At 37.6% G+C, this 15,946-nt stretch overlaps 1 protein-coding gene across 1 annotated transcript in view; it reads left to right on the forward strand.

The window, feature by feature from the left end:
* Positions 1-3,300: 3,300 nt before the first annotated feature.
* Positions 3,301-15,946, forward strand: part of ENO4 (enolase 4) — a 29,072-nt gene continuing 16,426 nt past the window's right edge. Inside the window, exons 1-4 of the mRNA XM_070946028.1 lie at positions 3,301-3,483; positions 8,852-8,980; positions 9,974-10,164; positions 13,630-13,766. Coding sequence (XP_070802129.1) covers positions 3,301-3,483; positions 8,852-8,980; positions 9,974-10,164; positions 13,630-13,766 — 640 coding nt within the window. The remainder of the gene's footprint in view (positions 3,484-8,851; positions 8,981-9,973; positions 10,165-13,629; positions 13,767-15,946) is intronic.

Here is a 15,946-nt window from a genome sequence, read left to right on the forward strand (position 1 = left end):
ACTAAACTGTGCCAAAGCTTTCTATAATACATACTTTATATACAGAAGACCAATTTAAACAGTACTTGTTAATATATGCCAGCTTGATAAATAAATACTTTTAACCCTTAATTTTTCTAAGACCTTTTCCTTTTTAGAAAGAAAAGAATTTAGCTGCTTTTTATAGCAAGAAATGGTTAAACTACCTAAGATTAAGTATGCTGCACAAGATAACATGCCTAGTTGTAATAACAGTAATGTTTTACTACACTTTATAACAGTCATTTTCAAATGAAAAAGTTATGCTGTATACTTTGTTGTTATGTATAATTTACTGTAATGTAGATATGCAGCAATAAAATTTGAAATATAAATCTACAAGATAGGAACAGTTTTATGAAAGGAAATATTTATTGGGTTTTGTATTTGGGGTTTTACTTCTGTAAGCAACACCAAGTCACTGAATGATCTGGGAGGTTATATAAATTTTCTAAATAAATAAAGGTTTTTAAGAATGAGAAATACATCATGATAAAAGAGGAGAAGGAGGAGGAGGAGAAAGAGGAGAAGGAGGAGGTGGTGGTGGTGGAGGAGGAGGAGGAGGAGGAAGAAGAAGAAGAAGAAGAGGAGGAGGAGGAGGAGGAGGAGGAGGAGGAGGAAAAGGAGGAGGAGGAGGAGGAGGAGGAGGAGGAGGAGGAGGAGGAGGAGGAGGAGGAGGAGGAGAAGGAGGAGGAGAAGAAGAAGAAGAAGAAGAAGAAGAAGAAGAAGAAGAAGAAGAAGAAGAAGAAGAAGAAGAAGAAGAAGAAGAAGAAGAAGAAGAAGAAGAAGAAGAAGAAGAAGAAGAACCAGAAGAACAACAGAGGAATTTAAAGAGCTCAGCAAGAATGGAATATTCTAAACTTCTAAGTTGTTAATGTTGGAGCCAGAAAACTAAATACGAGGCGGGGGAGAGGTTTAAAATGAAACAGTATAGATGAGTGAGTTGTGTCAGAACTACTCAATATCTCATCCCTTGTCTTTTCCAGCTCATTTTCTCTGTTTGCTATCAAAAGAATAAACACGAGGAAAGACTGATTCTATTGAAGCAGCATCTGCAACCTCTTACTCACTATCTTCCCGTTTGGGGTAGGAAAGCAAAGATTTCCACACTTTCTAGGGAAAGCAGAGAAGCCGCTGACTTGTTTGACATATCGCTTAAACCATTAGGGGTTTTTGACACTCTGGTTTATAGAATATGCTTTATTGCTTAAGGCAATAAAATCCCAACTTTTTCCTTTGTGTGGACCACTACACTGTCACTGAAAGTTTTTGAATACCATCACATAACCTGGAGCTGGTAACACAGCACCTGGAGACACAATGGCAAACATGATTCCTTAGAGACAAAATAATAGGCTGCCATTTAGAGAAGAAAAATGTGTTTCCTGTATCTTGTCAAGTCCCTTTGTACTTCTGTATTTCACACAGGTGCTTTATAACCCTTTCACAATTTTAATAGATGGAAACGCTGATTCCACCCCCCACCCCCTATGACCGAATAATGATAAGCTGTATTTCAACTAGGATGTTGCTGTAAACTTTTGTTCCCTTGATGCTCTTAGCAACATATCTAAAGTTTCAGATTTCAACAATATTCAAACCTCTATTCTATTTTCCAGTTAAGTAATAGAAACACTTGATTTATGCAAAATTATGAAACTCAGAATATTCAGCAATTTTATCACATTCCCAGGATGAAACACATTAATTCAGTGTAAACTATGTGATTCATGAATCATCTAAATAACTTTGCACTACACTATAAACATTTTGTAACATTTACTACAATTGTCTCTCCTAGATTCTTCTCTTTATAATATTTTTAAGCAGAGTTCCCCACTGAAACTCTTAACATTCAATATTGTTTGCAAAAAATTAAAAAATCCCCATCAAGAAAACCAGATTATAAACCAAAATCTGATTTATAAGATATATATCCTCACCAAGCCTAGTCCTTACTCTTAGTCATTTTGGTTGAAAATGACCAGTCACATCTAAGGCAAGCAATGCATGCTGAAAAACTCTCCCCAGCAGCAAGGACAGCCTCAATTTCCAACTCATAATAGAGCTGGAAGCTACCTTGGAGGTCTTCTAGTGACTAGTCCAATCTTCTGCTCAAGAAGAGCCGAGGTGGCGCAGTGGTTAGAGTGCAGTACTGCAGTTACTTCAGCTGACTGCTAGTTCAGCAGATCAACAGATCAAATCTCACCAGCTCAAGGTTGACTCAGCCTTCCATCTTTCCGAGGTGGGTAAAATGAGGACCCAAATTGTTGGGGGAAATATGCTATTTAGTATACTGTCTTTGGTGTAAGCCGCCCAGAGTCCTCAGAGAGTGGGCAGTATAGAAATATTAAATAATAATAATAGTAAAAAAATAAGGAGACCCTATACCTTTTCAGACAAGTGGCTGTCCAATTTCTTCTTTAAAAAATACCCTCCAGTGATAAAGCACCCACAACTTCTGAAGGCAATCTGTTCTTTTTATTTATTTATTTATTTATTTAATTTGTCAAACATGTGCAAGATACCAGGTATAGGTATAAGCATACACATAAACAAAGGAAGTAAGTACAGATAAATGGGGACAGTAGGACAGGGAATAGTGCGCTTATGCATGCCCCCTTCTACTGGTTAATTGTTCTCACTGTTAGGAACTTTAACCTGAAATTAAGGAGAAACTTCCTAACAGTGAGAACAATAGAATTCTATATTTGTTCCAGACAATTCCAATTAGGCTGGGAAAAGAATATTTTGAGAATTTAAATAAAATAGTGTTGAAATATCACTGGAGGTTTTTAAGAAGAGACTGGACGGCCAGTGTGTATCCAAACCAAGTGGTTAGTATATGGATCCACTGTGTCATGTCAATCCAGACATGTGAATAAATCATGATTATGTTTATTAAAGATAAACATGAGGTGTGAAAATAGCTCCCTCTCTATCCGGGGATAAAAGCAGGAGAGACACCCTCCTGGAAGACTAGGAACCACCCAAAGCAGCTGCTGGGGACCCCTATGGTGGCGGCCATTCCTTCTCCCAGCTAAGCTTTAATTTTCTACAGATGTCAACGGATCCTATTGCTGTGCAATGCCGGTCACGTCCCTCCCAAGATATAAAGTCCATTCAATTCCAACGAAGCTCGTTCTCAGCATCGCAGACGGATGCTAAGGCTGAAAGGACACGGCTGGCTTCGCCGACCGAGGAGACGATTTCGCGAGATTTTGGAAATCTCGGGGCCAGGCCGGAGAGCGTTCCCGTTTCCTAGCGACGGTCGCGGGGCTTATGGCGCGCCGGCAAACTTATACGGGGAGGGAACGGCCATCGGAGCCGGATCGACGGTTTTCTATCATGGATCTCAAACACCAGGCTGCGGAGTATTACCGGAGCAACGAAGTACCGCAGCGTTTGGAGGAAGTACTCAACACCATGTTCTACCAGCGTCCCGGGGATCTCTACGGTTATCTGGTAAGCGGCGCTTGGCCGGTTGGCGCGGATCAAAACGCGCAGGCGCACTAAATGGAGGCAATAGCACTAGCAGAGAGGGTTTTGGGAGCTGACCATATATAGGTAATCCTCCACTTACAACAATTCATTTAGTGACCGTTCAAAGAGTTCAACGGCTCTGAAAACAGTGCCTTGTGACCGTTTTTTTACACTTACTACCGTTGCAGCATCCCCATGGTCACATGATCAAAATTCAGATGCTGGGCAACTGTTTTGTATTTATGACGGCTGCAGTGTCCAGGGGTCATGTGATCCGCTTTTGACCTTCTGACAGACAAAGTCAATGGGGAATCTAGATTTACTTAACAACCTTACTTAACAAATGCAATGATTCACTTAACGGTGCAAGAAAAGTTGTTAAGTGAGGCAAACTTCACTTAACAAATTTTTCACTTAGCAACATAAATTTTGGGCTCAATTGCGGTTGTAACTCAAGGACTACCTGTAACTGAAATCTGTTTCTCAACCTCAGCAACTTTAAGAGGTAGGGACTTCAAACTCCCGGAATTCCCCAGATGGAATGCTGCTGGCTGGCTGGCTGGGATATTCTGGGAGTTTGAAGTCCATACCACTTAAACTTGCTGAGGTTGAGAAACACTGAACTAATGGATTAGCTAACAGCCTGGATTTTATGGGATTCTTAGTGCTTCCTGGAAATGAAATAACTCATTGGTTTTGTTACACTTTTATGATTTAAAGCAGGCATGTTCAACCCACGGCCCAGGGGCCACATGCAAGTTGGTAAAAAAGCAAGTTTTTTATTTATACATATTAATTATGTTATATATTTTACATGCATCCCAAGACAATTCCTCTTTACCCAACGTGGCTAAAGCAAGCCAAAAAGTTGGACACACATGATTTAATGTAGTAATACATTTATTACAATGTAAGCTCAAATGTAATAGTGTCAAGTAGAGACTCATCTTGATGTTCTCTATGTGAAGGCAGCCTAAAGTATAACGAATGTGAAGCCTTTAGCTTTCTTAATCTGGTGCCCTTTTTATGTCCTCGGACTGCTGTAGAAGACATAATAGTTTTGTTGCAATAGATAATAAGTGATTTACTTATAAATTGTTTCTAGAAAGTAAATACAGTTGCTAATTTAACAAGACTGGCATCCAGTATTTGTTAACAATAGCGCATCTGAGTTCAGAAGTAGACAAACTGATAGGTTACCATAGACGGCCTTTGCAGAAGCATACTGGAATATAAATCAAGTTAATGATAGCTTTATAAATACAACATTCAGTTCTAAACATATTGTGCCATTCATAACAAACTGAGTATATGTCAAAATGACATGCATATTGTGATTTCATAATACAAATGCCACTGTTGCATAATATCTCAACATCTGACACAATATGTAAGTTGTGATATTTGCATCATGATATGAATTTTGTCACTTCATACACATACCCCACTTTCTCAGGAATGCCTGTGCACGACAGCTTTAATTATAGTGAGTTCCTATTTTTTTTAATAAAAGCTTAATTAAGCAGTTACTTGATAGGTTTGGAGTTGTAGAGTTTGGGAACTAGTTCTGTATCTTTTTAGTTTTCTTTAAAACATATATAATTTCAGTACTTTTATTTAAAGAATTTCCAGAATTCTGGCAATGAACAGTATTCTATCTTTTTTTTAAACAAATTAATCTAGATTGCAAATGAAGGTCAACCTAGATTTTTCAACATTGCCAGTTTGGGATCCTCATTCTAAGTCTTCAGACTTGGGATAGGGTGAAGATCACATATTTTGTTTTGGGTTACAGCTCACCTCCTGTAATTTTATTTTTTTACTGTAACATCTTTCACTGTAGCATAATAAAGCATGATTATACATTGAACATCTTCATTCTTATTGTCAGAAAAAACATCTGTCAACTGTTCTCTCCAAGCTAAGATATGAATTCTTTTTTTTTGTACACGTTATTTATTATCCTTCATTCTCTCTCTTTTTCTCTGTGTATCTGCGTGTATTCTCCCACAGTAATCAATATTGTTAAACTGAGAAAGGAAACCCATCTGAGAATATACTGCTGCTCTGTGTGCATCATTAAGGAAGAAATATATTAGAATCATCTTTTATATAGTAATAAACTAATTTTGGATGGAACAATAACAAGCATCAAAACAAATAGCAAGTATTCACTCTAGACATCTAGATATTTTTCAATGACTGCTCTTACCTGAGCATGTTTATCTACATGCTGGAAAATGCTGCTTTGTTTCTGCATTTCACCAATGAAAACAAAATTATGATTGACATACCACAATTGTATACCAAAGAGCACTTTGGTATACCCATTTACACATTACTCAAGACTCTTTTATTATATTATAATGTCTTCTACTGATTGAAAACTAAAGAGGATATCAGCTCTAGGTGCCATGATGATGAAGTATACTGCTACAGCCACAGGGTAAAAACTGCTTTGCAAACCATGCTATGAAGACTGCCTGATTCTACCATTGGTGTATTTCAGTCCACTAATGCTGAGCCTCAAGGTAGCAAATGTTCTGCTATCTTGTTTTCTCTGGCCTTTTGTTTAAAAAAAGAAACTTGTTTTCTAGAACTGAAAAGAGGAAAATTTGTCTATGGTAGCATATGTCAGAAGAGCCATCAGATCCACGATGTGGCCTGGATGCCCGTGTGTATCACCTCAACCCTCCTATTTCCTTCCTTCCTTTCCAACTTCAAAAGAAGCAGAACCTGGAATCTAGCACATTGGTGATCATGATAAAACAATACTCAGCTTAAATATCTTCATCCAAGATTGTGGTTCTCTTCCGGACCCCGGACTTCCAATCCAAATGTTACCCTATGGTCTTTTTAGGATGCTTTCTGGAGACACTACCATGATAAGCTGTGCCTTGACATCTCTCAGGTAGTTTGTATGACCCAGGCACATCTTTTGAGTTTTTCCACGACCTCCAAAAAGAAAGGATTAAGAAGTAAAAAAAATCTCAGGTGTAAGTACCCTAAGTGAGCAAGCTTTTTTTCAATTTTGAGACACTTTTCTGAAAAGACTTAGAGTTCATCCTTAAGTCTAATGAAAAAGAATTGGCAATTACTATAGTGGTGTTGAAATAAAAAAAAAAATCAATAGAAGGAAAAGAGCCATTAGGTCCAAAAGAACTGAAGGTAAAGAAACAGCTAAAGAAACACCAATTGAAAGGAAAACGGACAGGAATAAAAAGGAGCAAGAAAAAGAAACCATATCCTAAAGAAAATATTGACAGTTAAAATCTGAACCCAGTGTGTAATCTGCTGGGTGCCCAAAGCAGCCTGGTTTCCTACATCATTAAATAGTTTGGCAGAAAAGAAAACAAGAAGAGTAACAGTTTGACTCTCGAGTGACATTAGGAGCCAATCACCATTAAAACAAATTCTTTGTCTCCTATCTTAAACAAAGTGAAAGTAAATCCTTTCTCCAGGCCTCCGTTCTTCCAGCTCTGCATATCTCCAGATTCTTTTCTCCTCTACTCCCTCTGCCTGCCACGTACTTCAGCTGCTCTTCCATCACAGTCCTGCACCAACCTTGCAAAGACCTTGCATTGCCAGACCACCTCCTGGTATTGCAAAACATCTTTCTCTTCAATAATGACTTATTTTGTAATAACTTCTGGGTAGGCAAAGACTGCTCTGGCATCAGTATATCCCTACACTCAGGCTTGGACACTATGTTCTATCTTCAGTGGTATGATGGCTTAGAACAGGACAGAAGACAGAATGGCAGGAAAATAGATGTGGGAGACCTAAACTGGTAAGAATTGTGGTGACTTGGATTTGGACTCTTGATCGTAGAACCGCTATCTCAGTGGTTGGAGATAGGCTTACAAATGAGTTTTTTAATAGGGTTAGAAATGGTGGGGACAGGACGCTGCTTTAAAGTGATTCTGCTTCCTCCATGGCTAGTTATAATTGGTGTTGGTGATGAGGAGAGGTCCATTCAGACTTTTTTTATTCAGGGGCCTCAGGTTTCTGGTTTCCCCCTTGTTCCTTCTCCTACTTAACAACTACATGAGGCCATTGGATAAGGTTATTTGATATTATGAATGAAGTATCATCAATATATTATAAATCTCCACTCCTGTTCCAGGAAGGTAATGCTGTTCAGGTGCCTATCCAGTGTCTGGAGCCTGGATGGGGAGCAAAGTGCTTTTAGTGTTTGTGCCTTCCAGTCAAAGGTGACTGCTGGCAACTGTCTGGACAAGACCTTGCATTTTTCTTGGCAAGATTTTGGAAGTAGTTTGCTATTGCCTGCTTTCTAGGACTGACAGAGTGACTGGCCTAAGGTCACACAGTTGTCTTTGGCCCTAAGAGGGGTCTAGTTTCCCAGTTCCTAGCCTGGTGGCTTAACCACTTCACCAAACAGATTGTCTCACAAGTTGAATCGGTTTGGATTTCCCACTCTGGTGGGGCTTTGGTGACTTGTCATCCTTGATACTCAGTGGGATAATACACCATCAGACAGAGTTGGTGCACAATTTGGGGGTCCTCCTGGATTCGCAACTCCTGGTAAAGCAGGAGATAGCAGCAGCTGTGGTTGGAGGAGGACTCCTTTGTTCAAGTTGTGATCTTTCCTAGACTGGGAGACCTTGCTCACTGACACTCACATTTTAGTTATCTTTTAGCTGGAATAATGCAGTGTGATCTACATTGGTCTGTCCTTGAAAACGATTTGGTTCAGTTCATCCAACATGCAGCAGCTTGTTCTGGGTTCTTCATGTTTTGCCTTTGTTACACAGCTGATGTATGAGTTGCATTAGCTTCCAGGTGTCTTCTGGATACAGTTCAAAGTGCTGGCTATTATCTTTAAAATTCTAAATTGCATGGGTCAAGGTCACTTGCAGGATCACCTTTGCTTGAGGGTATCGATCTGTCCTAACAAGTTCCATACCTTAAATGTTGCCATCTGGTAGGATCTCAGCTACATGCCTTTTCTGTGGCTGTACCCAAAAAATGTTCAGAATATGATGTTGTGATTACCTGATCGTTCATCACAAGGAATCAGTCTGAAGGAATTAGCAGGTAGAAACAAGATTACGCATACTAATCAAACACAGAAACTTAGCTTGAGTATTTTAGATAGGCTGGACTTCACAGCAGAATCTGCCACAAACTGATTGAAAAGAGTCCAGACAATCTGCTTCAGCTAGGGTTGAAGCAGATCATATACCATTCAAGGTTTTTTTCTCCCCAGTCTATGGCTACAAGAATTAGTAACTAAATGAACCACCCAAGAACTTTAAGGTAAAAAACAAATTGTAATTGTATCTTTTAAAGCCTTTGAATCTAATTGCACTAATTACTGGTCTTCTAGGCAAACTTCTTCTCTGAATTATCAAAACCTCCAGTGATATGCAAATTAGATGCTAAAAGTGTGCTGGATGGAACTGGCCGACCAACATTAGAAGTTGAAGTCTTTTGCCGAGTTAGAGACTATGATAAGGTATGAGTTGTGTTGCAGTTAATTCTCTATTTGTTTATACAATTTCAAGGATGACCAACTCCACCAGAACTCTATACAGCTTGTAATTAAATCATTAAAATGAAAACATATGTGAAAGAAAAGCAATACAACTGACTGGAAGACAGAATCAAAAAGCAAAGAGGCTCAGCCACCATCTTAGCCCAAATCATTCATTACAATGAAAACTTCTGACCTAGCTTGATTATGAATTGGATGAGGAAACGATATAGCAGGTCAGATTATTACCTTCCTGTTCAGTATGATCCTGATCTTACTTCCATCTTACTCCTATCCCCTTTGTATGATTGTTGTTTAAAAAAAATATACAGTTTAAATACATTCCTGTTGTATGTGATTTCTGTGCCTAAAGTTTTGATTTCCTGTAGTTCAATTAATTTAGTTGAAATTCTATTCTCTCATTTTGCAACTGGGAAAATGTCCTTTTATATTATTTTATAACGACATCTAATATTGTGGAGAAATTATAAAAATTAGTAAAGTTTTCAAATTTTCATTTGAAAATATATATCATTCATTACATATGCATTACATAGTTCATTAGTTAGAAGAATTAAGATTACTCTCTTTAATTTTTCTTTCGCTTCTTGAAAAATGGCATTACGTTTTGTTCAAGATATGTATTAGGGCAACATTATAAAATATATTCTCAGAGCATTGATGAATCAAAACTTCACATAAAAGCTGTTGTTTGTGTTAAAAAGAACTACATTAAAACTATATAGAATAAGTACAAGTGAAATAAAATGCTTTGAATAAAATTTTACAAGAATTAAAATCTATGAATTACCTTGGATAAATACTTGAAGTGAGATAAGTTTATGATATTTGTCAGTGGAAGTCTCTTGAAAAAACCATACATCAATAATAAAAAAAGCTTTTAGTAAGTAATTTCAATGTCATGTTTTCTATTTGAAATTTCAGTAATAAACATCTTTAAATATTGTTGCACAGATTATTTGTTCCAGCATGATCTCATGTCATGCTGAAATTCTTGAAAGTGCTTCAGCAGAAGCAATTGATGCAGATGAAAAGGAAAGATACGAATCTTTGAATACAGCAATTGAATGGATAAATGAATCACTGAATGAAATGCTCAGAGGCCTTCAACCTAGTGACCAACAAAAGATTGATGAGTTATTAGGGTAAGTGCCTCATATTTATTTTGTTTGCTAGGAAGTTTTTTTTTTAAATTTAAAATTCCATTATGTTGTAATTCAGCATTTGCACACAATACACTTGCGAACTTGAAGCAGTATTCTTTAATAGTTATTAGGACATGTTGTTACATAAGTCAGTGTTCACTAGTCAGTAAATCCTGCTATCATAAATGCTCATTATCTAAAAAGTTCCATCCACTAATAGCAATACTGAATGAATAAAATAAATCCGTGATATAGGTACCAAGAAGAAGGAGGGAGGATGGCAGCAATATGAGTGGCTAGATTTCAGGGGCTGCAGTAATACAAGAGAATACAATGCTCTCCATGGATTTGGGAATATAGCTCCCATTATCTGTCACTGGACGTGCTGATGGGGGCCCATGAGAAATATAGATGAAAACAGTCAGACTCTACCTGTATAAATTTTATTTTAAAAATTACATAAGTAAATGATAAATATGAAAATATATAAAGAAAAGTTAGAAAGAAATGAAAAAGATAACAGAAAAGTGTAAAAAGCAATTTAAGTAGAAAAGAAAAAGAAAAAATTGAACACATAACTTCTAATTTTCTCTACAGTAATTATAAACAATGGATGTTATCCATCCTCCCTCTTTCATTACAAGGTTCTGTCTCTTCTATGCATGCAGTGTGCTGCAGCCACCAAAAAAGCCAACACAATCCTAGGCTGCATTAAGAGAGGGATAGAACCAAGATCACATGAAGTATTAATACCATGTTATGATGCCTTGGTAAAACCACACTTGGAATATTGCATCCAGTTTTGATCGCCATGATATAAAAAAGATGTTGAGACTCTTTAGAAAGAGTGCAAAGAAGAGCAACAAAGATGATTAGGGGACTGAAGGCTAAAAGAGATGAAGAATGATTGCAGGAATTGGGTATGTCTAGTTTAATTAAAAGAAGGTCTAGGGCTGAGATGATAGCTGTGTTCCAATATTTGAGGGGCTGCCACAAAGAAGAGGATGTCTTTGCTATATTCCAAAGCACATGAAGGCAGGACAAGAAGTACATAGTAATTTTTTAAATCTACATTATTCTTAACTTTATTATACCATAAAAACCCAAAAACTCTGACTCTATCTAGTTGTTGCCTTCTCCAATTAATACTTTAAAAATGAATACAGTATAGGATGCTATATATTTACTATTCACAAACTGATTATAAAAATGCATACAGGCATAAATTCAGTTGTAGATAACTAAAAATATAGAATTATTCCTTTTTATATAGGAACTGAGATAAGGTTGCTATAGTTTTGTACTGGTTAATAGACAATGCGGCAATAAAGGTTACAATTATTTTTTTAGACTTTTCACAATATATTTAAATAATAGACTGATCATAATTTTTTTTTGCATTTTATAGTACTACTGTAAGATTGACATAAGATACATCTGTAACATATAGGTGACTAAACAATACAGCTTCCTGGAATGCAAATTTGATTTGTATCTATTCTTGCATATCTTTTCTTTAACTTTCCCCTTTATTTGTATATGTAATACTAAGCTCAGTTTCCCTTCCATTTCAAATTTAAACAGACCAAGACTTTCCCTAATAATCACAGGTTTCCTTATAATAAATAAACCGGCTAAAATGAACATCAAAGATGTTGATTTGAGGAATTGTTCAATTACTAATGATCTTTAAATCAGTTCCCACATGGAATAATTTTAAATACTGAATTAACTAAATGTCTTCTCTCAATGATTTTTACCCTATATGTTCTTCCTCTTCCAAGGGGACAGTTGTGCCAGTCAAAAGCCAGCTGATGAAATCTCTGAAGTGGCATAAAACAATAATGTTCCCACTTTAATCATGTGGATGATAGATTTTTGTAGCTGGCATTGCAGTTGCAGAACTATATTTCTTTCCTACACTATCCTACACTTTTCCAGTAGCAGCACCGAAAGGAAATTACAGTATTTTTTGGAGTATAAGACGAACCTTAAAAGGGGGTGAAAATTTAGGTGCATCTTATACACCAAATGTAGCCCCGCCCACCCACTGGTCCCCACCATTTGGCCTCTGCCTCGCAGCAGTTATGTCCTTGCAAGCAAACAGCAAGAAAAAACAGCTCCTTTCAGCTTCAGCACAGCCTAATTAGCACAAGTTGATTGGATCGGCCTCCCGACTCTCAGCTGATTTGCTTTCAGCTGTTTTGCGTTCTGCTGCTTGCTGCAAAGAGGTAAATTTGCTGGAGGAGATTTTTTTTCCCCTTGTGCTAATCAAGCTATTCTGAAAACGAAAATGAAAGTAAAGCAGGCTGTTTGCTGTTTGCTGCAATGAGGCAAAATTGCTCAGAGGCAGAGAGAGATTTCTTTTTCTTCTTTTCCTCACCAAAGGTGTGTCTTATACTTCAGTGCGTCTTATACTCCGAAAAATATGGTAATAAGCTACCTGCATTTTAATGAAATGTACTTTAATGATATTATATCATTTTCACAACTCTCCTTGAAACTTCCTCAAGGATGCAGTCAAAAGGGACACAGAATAGAGCAAAAGTTCAAGCAGCGTGAACAAGGAATGTAGGATGTTTTGCCCCAGACATCTGGAAGGTACCAGGTACTAATCATTAAAAAGACTACAATTTCAAAAGAAGATGATTTTCAATCCTGAAGCATATGATTATGGACACTGTGCTATGAGTGGTATCTCAAAGCACTGATACCTACCATCCAAATATTAGAGAATTCCAAGAAGAAGAAGGCAACCATATAAGTATGATGATTTCAAATCATTTTCAGTTCTGAAGGTAAAAAACACTATTTGAAAAGTGATAAAATTATGCATTTTGTGCACCAATTCTAGACAATAATCTGGAAGAAACATTTTGGGCCAATTCTCAAGGCCTGTTTGATGTACATAAAGAATTTATGAATTTTGGTTCCTCCAATTGGTGTGTATAATCATAAGGATTAAGAAGCAACATCAGAGTAGGAAAGTTTTAACTTCCGAAAGGTGACAGACATGCAGTAAATGTGTACATACCCTGTTTTCCCTCAAATAAGACATCCCCTAATAATAAGCCCAATTGGGCTTTTGAGTGCATGGCAATAAGGCCAAGCACTTATTTCAGGGGTTCAAAAAAATTTAAGACAGGGTCTTATTTTCGGGGAAACACGGTACAAAGGTATAAATATTTATAAAGCTAAAAATTGCAATATTTATCATTCACAACACTTTCCCATTAATTTTATTTTAATTGTTTATTTTAGCATTTTGCAGGATTTCTTGTTCCTAAGGAAAGGGAAATTCAAAACTAATAACAATACCTTGAGCAACAGACATTCAAATTCAGGCTCAAAATATATGTGGAGTATGTTTTTGTGTGTCAGAACCCTTCCAGTTTATGACATTATAAGCTTTGTATTTGCAAAATCTCAAACAATGATTAGTCATGCTATTTCCTTTTATCGCAGTGATTATTTTACAAGGAAATATGAACAAGACAAAGAAAAAAGGGAACCTGCAAAAGAAAAAGAAAGTCAGGAAATGGTGGCCCCTGCTTCTCCAATGGCCATCGTACCTCCTGGAAAGAAGAAACCAAACAAAACAGGTTAGAAAATGAAATTAGAATAAATGAAATGGTCTTATACAATCATTCAGTTACTTCTGGTTCTTCATGACCTGCTGGACACTAATTTTCCCTGGATTGTTCTCTCAGTAACTCATTTTTTAGTTCTTGAAAACTCCTGCTTGCATCATGAATGATGGTAACTAGCTACCTTGTCTTCTATAGGTCTATTTTTTGAGTCTCTTTAATTTTTCTAAGCATGAGGGGCTTTCCATGATTTTGTGTCCTCAATATTTAAGCTTTAGTTTCATTGTTAGTGTTTCCAGTCAGTAGTCTGGTTTTACTGTATCTGGTACCATGATTTGTTCTTTCAGTGCAAGGTATTTTCATTGAGGTGTGTCATTTAATGCCTTTCATATACTTGTGCTTATGTGGGAAAAGTGTGGCCTTGACAATATTTATCATTGCTGTCAATGTTATATATCTGTTCTTTAGTGTATTTAGCAGTTTTTCTACCAAACAGAAGATTTTTTTGTTTTACAGTCAGGTCCAGAAATATTGGGACATCGATACAATTCTAACATCTTTGGCTCTATACACCACCACAATGGAGTTGGACAGAAACAAACACAATGTACATCCAACTCAGGTGAACGGTGTAGGACTTACAGCAGTTTGCATATGTGCCTCCCACTTGTTAAGGGACCAAAGGTAATGGGACAATTGGCTTCTCAGCTGTTCCATGGCCAGGTGTGTGATATTCCCTCATTACCCCAATTACAATGTGCAGATAAAAGGCCCAGAGTTCATTTCAAGTGTGCTATTTGCATTTGGAATCTGTTGCTATCAACTCTCAAGATGAGATCCAAAGAGCTGTTGCTATCAGTGAAGCAAGCCATCATTAGGCTGAAGAAACAAAACAAACCCATCAGAGAGATAGCAAGAATATTAGGCATGGCCAAAACAATGTTTGGAACATTCCCAAAAAGAAGGAACGCACCGGTGAGCTCAGCAACACCAAAAGTCCCAGGAGACCACGGAAAACAACTGTGGTGGATGACCGAAGAATTCTTTCCCTGGTGAAGAAAACACCCTTCACAACAGTTGGCCAGATCAAGAACACTCTCCAGGAGGTAGGTGTATGTGTGTCAAAGTCAACAATCAAGAGTAGACTTCACCAGAGTGAATACAGAGGGTTCACCACAAGATGTAAACCATTGGTGAGCCTCAAAAACAGGAAGGCCAGATTAGAGTTTGCCAAACAACATCTAACAAAGCCTTCACAGTTCTGGAACAAGATATTATGGACAGATGAGACCAAGATCAACTTGTACCAGAGTGATGGGAAGAGAAGAGTATGGAGAAGGAAAGGAACTGCTCATGATCCTAAGCATACCACCTCATCAGTGAAGCATAGTGGTGGTAGTGTCATGGCATGGGCATGTATGGCTGCCAATGGAACTGGTTCTCTTGTATTTATTGATGATGTGACTGGTGACAAAAGCAGCAGGATAAATTCTGAAGTGTTTCGGGCAATATTATCTGCTCACATTCAGCCAATGCTGCAGAACTCATTGGACGGCGCTTCACAGTGCAGATGGACAATGACCCAAAGCATACTGCAAAAGCAACCAAAGAGTTTTTGAAGGGACAGAAGTGGAATGTTATGCAATGGCCAAGTCAATCACCTGACCTGAATCCCATTGAGCATGCATTTCACTTGCTGAAGACAAAACTGAAGGGAAAATGCCTCAAGAATAAGCAGGAACTGAAGACAGTTGCAGTAGAGGCCTGACAGAGCATCACCAGGGATGAAACCCAGCGTCTGGTGATGTCTATGCGTTCCAGACTTCAGGCTGTGATTGACTGCAAAGGATTTGCAACCAAGTATTAAGAAGGGAAAGTTTGATTTTTGATTATTATTCTGACCCATTACCTTTGGTTCCTTAACAAGTGGGAGGCACATATGCAAACTGCTGTAAGTCCTACACTGTTCACCTGAGTTGGATGTACATACCCTCAAATTAAAGCTGACAGTCTGCAGTTAAAGCACATTGTGTTTGTTTCATTCTAACTCCATTGTGGTGGTGTATAGAGCCAAAGATGTTAGAATTGTGTCGATGTCCCAATATTTCTGGACCTGACTGTATTTCATGACCACAGTCACCATCCTTATACATTCCCTGCAAAAGGAAACAGTTTAGGATCCAGTGGTTCAAAAA

The sequence above is a fragment of the Pituophis catenifer genome, unplaced genomic scaffold (assembly GCF_029215685.1).
Source record: "Pituophis catenifer annectens isolate HBS135680 unplaced genomic scaffold, rPitCat1.0.hap2 SCAF_6, whole genome shotgun sequence".
NCBI lineage: Eukaryota > Metazoa > Chordata > Lepidosauria > Squamata > Colubridae > Pituophis > Pituophis catenifer.